Here is a 9813-nt window from a genome sequence, read left to right on the forward strand (position 1 = left end):
TGTCATAACAACAAAGAACATAATGAGGGCATAAGATTCTAATCTGTAAAAATACCCAGGTGTTTCTGTCCAACCTTCCACTGTAAGACGACAACTCTGGGCCTATGTCCTCTGGGTCCACTAGAATTTGGAGCAGTCAAGAAGCTGCTATTGAGAGAAGGAAACGAAAGAAGCTGCTTGTGTTCTCAAAACAACTGAAACCAATTTATATGACCAAACTTTTGAATTGAAACTGTAACAAAGGCAAAGAGTGGACACTCTTAATTACTGAAACATTTGAGGTTAATATTTGGTTCTGTACAGTTTTCTGTAAATTGTAAGCATTTTGTTTGCTTGCTTGTTTGTTTTGTTTTTCTTGACACTGAAAATGTGTAGCTTAGTACTTAATCCCAGTTTTTATTAGAAATGTAAAAAAAAATGAAGGGTGGTCTCTGACTTTTGCACAGTACTTTATATTTATTGTTTTGATGTACTTTATTTACAGGACTGTTGGTATCTTTCACCATCAAGAACCAGGTTACACTACAATCTAAAAGTTACACTAACTTTGTAAACATTAACATGAAAAAATCAACATTTTATTTTTCAATAGATAATCGCCAGTAATAGGTTCATTAACACAGAATGAAAGCGTTTGACTAAATGTTTGCAGCAGTAGTCTAAGCTTATCATTAGGAACCCCAACCATACTCCTGCATAGCTTTATTACTGTTATGATCAGATCTACTAAATTCTTACACTCAAATGTTCCTGAAGGTTTGATCACCTCAATCAGATATGTTACATGTGGAATTAATATCGCTAAATAAAAGGGACTGTTATCAACAAAGAACTAATGTTTTTCCCCATATAATTTCTTTGCAAACCAACAAGATTTCCATAACATTGTGGGGTGAACTGGAGCCTTCACTTTTATTAAATGTTTACAATAGTGTGCATGCAGGACATGTTAGCAGTGTGAAAAAAATAAATGTAGTAATAAAATGTGATAAAAAAAAATGTAATGTCTCTCTTTGGTCTTTGTAGTCTTCTGAAGTGCTGCATAGATATCACTGCTGGTAGGGTTTTCTACACGTCTTCACACACCTATGAAGGAAAGACACATTGTTGAAATCCATACTTTTGAAACTTAGAAATAAAGTTCAATTACATATTGTTTCAGAACCATTCTGTCAAAATAACAAAATTCATGTATCATAAATATGCTTTTAATATATACAGATCCATATATGGCAGTAGTATTCAAGAGATTGCATATTTACTCAAAGTAAAGGAAAGAAATTCAAAGTAATTCACACTGTAGTCTTAATATAAGCACATAGCCTATCAATAACATGATTACATTATTAATAACACAACTAATATTGCCAATGGTGACCAGACCTGCTGAGGCACTATAACTCCCCTACAACCCCACCGTGGTAAATATGACAGCATATATTATAGCTATTTATGAGAAAGGTGTATTATACTATATATATAAATATAGCATGAGGGAGTTATTTAGTGGGACAGATCTAGTCTGCCCCTCTGTAGTTTTCAGATGCCCTACTCATGCTTAGGCTGTTGTGCTAGGCCTGTTTCGAAGCAGCAATGTTGAGAATAATAGAAAAATGCTTTTCATCAGTCTGCTAATGTAAGTTTTTTTGCTAGCTGCAGAACAAGGTCTCCAAATTAAAACTCATAAAGACCTATCTCAGATCACCTGGCTCCCATCATCTATGTAGAGAAGTTAAATTCTACAGGCAAAATGTTTTCAATGTAGTTAAGAATCACTAGATTCAGTTTCTCTAGCAACATAATGTTACTTATCTTCCATGAAGCAGGTTAAAATACTGGCAGTATGGGTTGCAAAGGTTTTCTTGCTAGTTCATTTTATGAGCTGTTTATTTGTGGTTAGCTTGCAGCTGCAACTAAAGAGCTGACTACCAGTCGTACTACCAGGATCCCAAGTTCACATCCACCAGTTATCAGTTAAAAGCTTGCAGATTTCAACAAAGCTCAGAGGTAAGGTTTAGTACACAGGTTTAATATGGAGCTCATTTTAGACATGGTGGCAAAAGTGTTGCTAGGCCATTGCTGTTATCCAAGGTGTTGCACGGCTACTACTATTGTGTTCCAAGTGGTTGCAAAGGTGTTACTAGGCTGTGTTGTTAGGCTATAATTACTATTGTATCCCTGGTGGTTGTTTAGGTGTTGCTAGGCCATTGTTGTGGTATTCCAGGTGGTTGCTAAGGTGTGACTAGGCTATTGCAATGACATGCCAAATGGTTGTTAAGGTGAAAGATGTGCTTTGTAACAACACTTGTGACAGATTTGAATTTCCTCAACAGTCTGCTATTTATTTTCTATAGAAAAAAAATCATTTTTAAACAAAGGCTGCATGAAAAATATGAGTTCCAATCAGTTCCAAATGCACAAGCACACAGTTGGCATATAGGCTTTACAATCCTGTAAAGTTCTAATATACAACCCCAAAAAATTTGTTAAAATAATCCCAACTAACTGCTAATATTAACATCTGGTCAAAGGCTGGCCTGATACGTGCCCTTGCAATTAGAAATACATTTTTGGGGGAATGAAGGCTCATCCTTCTAGCAGGCTGGCTAGACCCCAGTATTGTACTAAACCAATAGGCAACAGACAGGCCTTAACACACTGAGGATCAACAGAACATTTAGTCATTGATAAGTGTGCAGTAACTCACCTGATATAAATCCTCATTTGATGCATGATCTGTGTTGAATATAACATAATTTGGAATAAAATTAGACCAATTAGCTGAATTATGATTAAAAAAAAAAACATATAGCAAAGTTAAAAGTCATTAGTGTGCACTACATGTTTAAGGAAAAGTTTGGTCAGTTAGAACAGATTATCATGTTAATGCTCATATAAATATTCACCGTTCTCACTGCTGTCAGAGAAATCATCCCATTCTGCAGCGCTTCTGAATCTGACCATAGCATGTTAAGAACAGTTTTAGTTAAAATGAGGAAAAAAGCAGACAAAGAGGAGGAAATGGCCAATATTGTTTTATCAGCTATTGCGTTTTTCACATGTGTTTATTCATCTCAGTGGATATAATGGCATTACAGAATGTTAAAAATACTAAACATCTGCTCACCTGGGCTGGTTTTGCATTTGATTTGTGTATGAAATATGTCCTTTAAAAGTTATGAAGAAAAAAGAACATCTGTTAAAGTAATAGATACTATTTGTTTTGTAGATGCAACAAAATGGAGGCATAAATGGGAAACAAAGACATCGCATTTCTGAAAATGACCTTTCTACCTTCTTCAGTTATTCATTCATTCAAAAAGTAAAAAGTAAAATAAAAAGAAATCAATACCTTGGCTTAAAAAGTCTCCTCCTCTTGCTTCAGCGCCATGTTCAGTCGATCTGTTTGACAAAAATAATTGCATGCAAAAGTTTGAACACCCTAGTCATACTGAATATTTTTGTTGATTTCTAAGAGAAAAAAAGTACATATCCTCCAGAGGGAAGACACTTTAATGCAAATTTTAATGCACATTTTCTGTATGTTTTAAAGCAAAGATACTGCTTGTTTATTCCATTTGACGTGTTGAAAAAAAAAGCCTAATGTGGCCTGTGCATATTTGTTTGGTCACATTTTATATTTTATTTTTTTTATTTGTTGTTATTTTTCTCCAACATGTTAAACTCAGAAATTGTGCTCTAACATTTGTAGAACAAGTTGTATTTAAGTTTGCTTCCCGTAGAGTAACTTATTTTTACTCAGAAAATCAACAAAACATGCCATTTGACTGGAGATGTTCAAACCTTTGTATATGACAGTGTACTATGACTGTTTTATGTAATGTATTGATAACAAAAGACAAGTCCAATTGTATTTATATAGTGCTTTTACAACAGGCATCGTTACAAAGTTAAAAATCTGGGTTTAAGCCACCATGAGCGTTGCAAATGGTGACAGTAGCAAGCCTAAGAGCAAGTGGAAGAAACCTTGAGAGGAACCAAGACATGAAAACGGAACCCATCATCCTGTGGGTGACACTGGATCACAAACCAATAACACAAAAGAACAATATGAACAGAGAATAAGGTTTTACTATTAATATACAGTATTAAACATAATGAAAAAGGAAATAAACCAGCCTATATTTAGATTAACCAGTGATAACTAATGACTGCCTTTAGAGGCCCATCAGAGTCACAGAAAGGAACAGATCAGTCACTCTTATGAGTGAAAACCAGCGATTACTGTTAGGAGCATATTTTACTTAAAAGCCATGAACATCAGTGAGAAAGAAAGACAAAGATAGGCATAAACAAACCTTTCACTGTGGCATCTGCACCATCCTGCAGACAAAGAAACATATTGATTGACTGATTGAGTGACTGACTGACCACAAATGTTTTTTTCAATTAGTAACCAGGATTTACCTTGCTTTTCAACGACTCCATAAAGGCCCAGAAAGCAAAGTATAAGCAGGAGCGCAATAGAACAGCCCACCACAATTCTTACTGCGTCATTCACGTTTTCTGCCAAGTAAAGCAGTAATTCACTTAACACGCAATGCCACATCAAAGTAAAACTGCAAAAAAATTACATCCTTTTTCTAACACTGAAGCCTAACAATCAATTCAGCTGCTGCATTTCAGGCTATTTATGTTTACATTGATGTATAAGTGCTTTGTAGGGAAGTGACACACCTAAACTAATGAGTTCAAGTTGTCTAGTTTTTGCATTGTTGTTATTGATGATTTGTTCATCAACCAAACTCTTACCAGTAATATGAAGGTTTACTTGGTTAATTCCATTCACTCTTGTTTTCGGTATAGGCTGTATATCTGCCATCAGGCCACAGGCATATGATCCAGAATCTGTCTTACTGACTTTTTTTAGGGTAAAGATTGTCTCCATCTTCTCTGTGTTCCAGATGTTCAACTGAATAACAGTTCCATTCTTGCACAGATAGGCATAAATGTTGTTCTGATCATTGTCAGGTAATTTCGAAGAGGTACACTTGAAATCCACATCAGCTCCTTCTTTCACGCTTATCTCAGGCAATGTTATATTTGCAGGGATAAACGAATCTGTAAACAAGAGAAGATGCATCCTTTTGTATAATGAGCAAGATTGGATGAACTCACTAAGTTAGGACTGTCGCAAGTTTTGGATTAATCGTCATATAAATAAATTTGATGAATAATTGAATTGTCTTTTCTTGTTCATTGTTTGCAATTGTTAAAAAAAAAGCCTAAAATGGCCAATTTGGCTCACTGTCCACCCTGATTATGAGCTAAAAATGCTCCAAAATTGCTTAAAATGAAATCTGTTTATAACTGCTGGGACAGGCTCCAGCTATCCCTGTGACCCAGAAGGATGAGTGGTTTGGAAAATGCGCGAGTGTGTGTGAAATCTATTTACATAATTTTTTATTAAAGTGTAATTTTTTTTGCCCATGTTTACTCACGTGATACAATCATGCAAATGTTTAAAGTTACACAGAATTATGGATAGAGTTAAGAAATACTGCATGTTCTTATCTAGAGTGAAAGAAATAAGCAAAAAAAACTCTTAATCGGCCAGCATACATGCTAAAAACGATGATGATGATACTAAAGTGATACTAGACATGTTAAAGCACCAAATTAGACGTTACTAAAGAATATGAGCTACATATTGTCTCTTTCCAAACAAAGTTTTTTTTTTTATTTTTGAGTCATTTGAACACAGCAGCTGCCCTTCACATTGTGTGAAATTGTCATGGTAAATGGACCAATCGAAATGCTCCAGAATTACCCAAAATGAAATCTATTTACATTAACTTTTGTTCAAGTATATATATATTGTTATATATATATGTTTACTTAGTGTGCACACACACGCAAATGTTTGCAGTTGCACAGAATTATGGATAAAGTTGAGACAAGTTACATGTTCTCAGGGGTGAAGGAAATAAGCAACAAAAAAACACCCATTCAATCAGCATACATGCCTAAAACATTAGAATTAGCTACATAGATAACAAATAAGCAAACATTACTCAGCGATGCAATCTAAACGTGTTGAAGAGCCAAATTAGACATTAGAATTTTTTTTCCATAAATGCTGTGCTGTTTCAATAAATGCATCTACTGCTTTTCTGTATTTATATTTACTTGCCTTAACTCGATCCAATTCACACATTGTTTGCTGCAGCATAATATGACTGAGAAATCTAATAACTGCAAACTATGACTGAAGTCAGCTTAAATAATTGCAATCATTTCAGATAATCGTGGTTAAGCGATTAAGTAATAATGTTGACACACCTACAGTGAGCTATAAAAATAGTGTTTTGGACATTCCTCAGACAACTATGGAACATTATATTAAGACATGACAAACTCAATCCAATTACGGTGGTAATATCCAACAACAAACAAGCAGATTACACAGAGAAGTGTCAAACTCTTACCATTCACTGTAATGAAGATGGACTCGAAGCCTTGTCCTCGTACTTCTTCAACACTGTACTCCGTTTTTGAGTAGACGCAACTGTAATTGCCTGTAAAGTCCTTTGTTATTCCATCTATGCTAAAAAGAACATCCCGTTCCCTTGATATTTTCTTCTCTATTCCAATACCATCCCTACACAGATAATTAACAACTTCCTCGCATTCTGTCTCGGGACCAAACGTGCTACATGTGATCTGCAGTTTTCCTCCCTCTTTAAAAGTCTTCTTTCCATAAATCTTTGCTGGATGAATGTCTCTCTCTTTACCTGTGTGGGACATTACAAAACACATCAGCTGTAATTCTGCACTTCATCATTTTCACTGCAGTACATCTGTAATAGCGAAGTGTCCATGCCCTTTTGATTAATCCATACCTTGAGCCTGAGTTAGCCAAGGCACAGAGATCACTGTTAAAAAGAAAAGTCAGACAGAGTTGGAATTCAACATGCAGAGCACACTTTATAGCAATATGGATATCAAAGAGACACTTACTTAGTGAAAGAATGAAGGCAAACATTGTAGAGCTTGACCAAATGATGCAGCCAGTTCTCTGCGCTATGTCCTGAAGTCAGAGAGTGCTCGGTAGGGCATTAGCATGCTCATTTTGCCCTGTAAATAATAAGGAGTTGTCTGCGTGCTTTCAGCTGAAAGCAGCACAAATGTTCCCTTTTTTTGTTTCAGACTGTGGAAGTAAGTGGAACGAGTGGTAACATTTATGGTTTCACTGCAGCTTATTTTATCTGTACATTCTTGATGAGTTTCTTTAAGCTGATATATATGCTGCATGTTATCTCTTTCAAAAAATAAATAAATAAATAAAAATGTATATAACTTCTTTTGGACACAGCAGCTGCCTACATTGTGTGAAAACTTTAGGATAAATAGGCCAAGGGGAATGCTCCAAAATTACCTTAAATTAAATGTATTTACATTCAGTTTTGCTAAAGTGTATGAATTTATAGTGCCTTTACCTGTGAAGTTACCTTTTTCGGACAGCAACACTTGGTTTTGTATACATGTGCATGTCATATATCAAATACATGTGAATGATCTGATCTATTAATAAACCAACTCCCTGCAACTCTCAGTAAAGACATCATCAATTTAATCAGTAAAGTGATCATTTTAACTATGATAATCATAAGAAGAAAGCAAAGAAGAATGTCAATGTTCTTTAAAAAACAATGTGACTTTTTCTTTTAGTCACTGAGCTGTTATTCAGATGATTTAAGCCTGTGCACTCTGTAAACAGTTTCATTTACCGCTAAGGTCTGTTCACAAACAGTTAAAGATCTTAATATAATCTCCCACTCTGCACCTGTTCATGCATATAGATACCTGCAACTGCTCATAGACCTCTGCTTACAGATATCTCTGTATCTTCAGTATGACCACACACTGAATAGGTTTCATGTCTGTGAGTTTGCCTGCCTTGCTATCTTTGTCTAAACGATACTCTCAGTTTTATTCAGAAGCAGTATGGTGTACCACAAGACAGACTCATGAAGATGTACTTTCCGTTGCTAGATGGCACGCTCAGGTTTGGTTAGTCATTCGTTCTGTTTAGCCCCTTATGTGGATGGGGCCTGCCAGCAGGCCCGAAGATTTATTACACACTTCTATAACTTAGGAATAGCTCAATCAGTTTGCATTGAAATCCCTGTTGTTACTGAATAATAGGCCTTAGTATGGTTTTCCTGAGCCTGTCCCAAAATATTGGAATCAAACTTACTTGAGAAATAAAGGAAAGACATGTTCTAAAGTAATGACGGGACTTTTTCAAGTCAGTTCTGTTCTGTCTGTATATGTATATATGTATATCACGCTTTTCGCAACTGCCATTGTCACAACGAAACAGCTTTACAGAAATCTATGCCGGGGCCCTAAACAGGCAAGCCAAGGGTGTGAGAAGGAGAACCTCCCTGAAAGTAGGAACCTTTAGAGGAACCATGACTCAAAAAGGGAACCCGTTCACCTCTGGTCGACACCGAATAGTGAAACAACAACTCAACAAGAATTATCAGTTTTGAGAATGAAATGACTAATGAAGACGCAATAATGAATAATGAAAGTAAAAGTAAAAAGAATGAGAATGAAAGACAATTACATGATTATTGTGTAGACAATTAGTCCAAACAGGCAACTTCAAATTTTGCGCTTCATAATGTGCCACACATTTTCAATGGGAGACAGGTCTGGACTGCAGGCAGGCCAGTCTAGTACCCGTACTCTTTCACTACGAAGCCATGCTGTTGTAACACATGCAGAATGTGGCTTGGCTTTGTCTTGCTGAAATAAGCAGGAACGTCCCTGAAAAAGACGTTGCTTGGATGGCAGCATATGTTGCTCCAAAACCTGTATGTACCTTTTAGCATTAATGGTGCCTTCACAGATGTGCAGGTTACCCATGCCATAGTCACTAACACACCCCCATACCATCAGAGATGCTGGCTTTTGAACTTTGCGATGATAACAATCCGGACAGTCCTTTTCCTCTTTGGCCCGGAGGACACGACGTCCATGATTTCCAAAAACAGTTTGAAATGTGGACTCGTCAGACCACAGGACACTTTTTCACTTTGCGTCAGTCCATCTCAGATAAGCTCGGGCCCAGAGAAGCAGCGGCGTTTCTGGGTGTTGTTGATATGTGGCTTTCACTTTGCATTGCAGAGTTTTAACTTGCACTTGTAGATGAAGTGACGAACTGTGTTCACTGACAGTGGTTTTCTGAAGTGTTCCTGAGCCCATGTGGTAATATCCATTACAGGATGATGACGGTTTTTAATGCAGTGCCGCCTGAAGGATCGAAGTTCATGGGCATTCAATGTAGGTTTTCTGCCTTGCTGCTTACTTGCAGAGATTTCTCCAGATTCTCTGAATCTTTTGATAATATTATGGACTGTAGATGATGAAATCTCTAAACTCCTTGCAACTGCATGTTGAGAAACATTGCTCTACTCTTAAACTGTTGGACTATTTGCTCACACAGGTGTTCACAAAGTGGTGAACCTCACCCCATCCTTGTTTGTGAATGACTGAGCCTTTTAGGGATGCTCCCTTTCTACCCAATCATGACACTCACCTATTTCCAGTTAACCTGTTCACCTGTGGAATGTTCCAAACAGGTGTTTTTTGAGCATTCCTCAACTTTCCCAGTCTTTTGTTGTCCCTGTCCCAACTTCTTTGGAACATGTTGCAGGCATCAAATTAAAAATGAGTGAATGAAAAAATAATAAAGTTTATCCATTTGAACATTAAATATCTTGTCTTTGTAGTGTATTCAGTTGAATATAGTTTGAAAAGGATTTGCAATTCATTGTATTT

At 36.3% G+C, this 9813-nt stretch overlaps 1 protein-coding gene across 3 annotated transcripts; it reads right to left on the reverse strand.

Moving 5' to 3' along the window:
- Positions 1 to 447: 447 nt before the first annotated feature.
- Positions 448 to 7098, reverse strand: LOC108414153. 3 transcript variants are annotated; one of them, XM_017686970.2, is made up of 11 exons: positions 6982 to 7098; positions 6864 to 6896; positions 6450 to 6755; positions 4774 to 5082; positions 4429 to 4527; positions 4320 to 4344; positions 3353 to 3402; positions 3128 to 3167; positions 2907 to 2956; positions 2708 to 2736; positions 448 to 1086 (listed from the first exon to the last, which is right to left on the reverse strand). In XM_017686970.2, exons 1-11 carry the CDS (start codon positions 7004 to 7006, stop codon positions 1069 to 1071), a joined length of 984 nt encoding a protein of 327 aa, XP_017542459.1. In that variant the 5' UTR covers positions 7007 to 7098; the 3' UTR covers positions 448 to 1068. The 3 variants fall into 3 exon arrangements, with proteins under 3 accessions (XP_017542459.1, XP_017542461.1, XP_017542460.1); XM_017686972.2 differs by lacking the exon at positions 4774 to 5082; XM_017686971.2 differs by lacking the exon at positions 6864 to 6896 and having other exon boundaries at positions 6982 to 7088.
- Between the last annotated feature and the right edge of the window lie 2715 nt (positions 7099 to 9813).

The sequence above is a fragment of the Pygocentrus nattereri genome, chromosome 7, assembly GCF_015220715.1.
Source record: "Pygocentrus nattereri isolate fPygNat1 chromosome 7, fPygNat1.pri, whole genome shotgun sequence".
Lineage (NCBI taxonomy): Eukaryota > Metazoa > Chordata > Actinopteri > Characiformes > Serrasalmidae > Pygocentrus > Pygocentrus nattereri.

What these genes read in the sequence shown, in the direction of transcription:
- LOC108414153 (XM_017686970.2), bottom strand. Translation starts at nt 7,006, where the DNA reads ATGTTTGCCTTCATTCTTTCACTAA. An exon ending in TGGAGTCGTTGAAAAGCAAG is followed by an intron (nt 4,345 to 4,428) that starts GTAAATCCTGGT and finishes CTTTGTCTGCAG; the next exon opens with GATGGTGCAGATGCCACAGT. An exon ending in CAAATGCAAAACCAGCCCAG is followed by an intron (nt 2,957 to 3,127) that starts GTGAGCAGATGT and finishes TGCTATGGTCAG; the next exon opens with ATTCAGAAGCGCTGCAGAAT.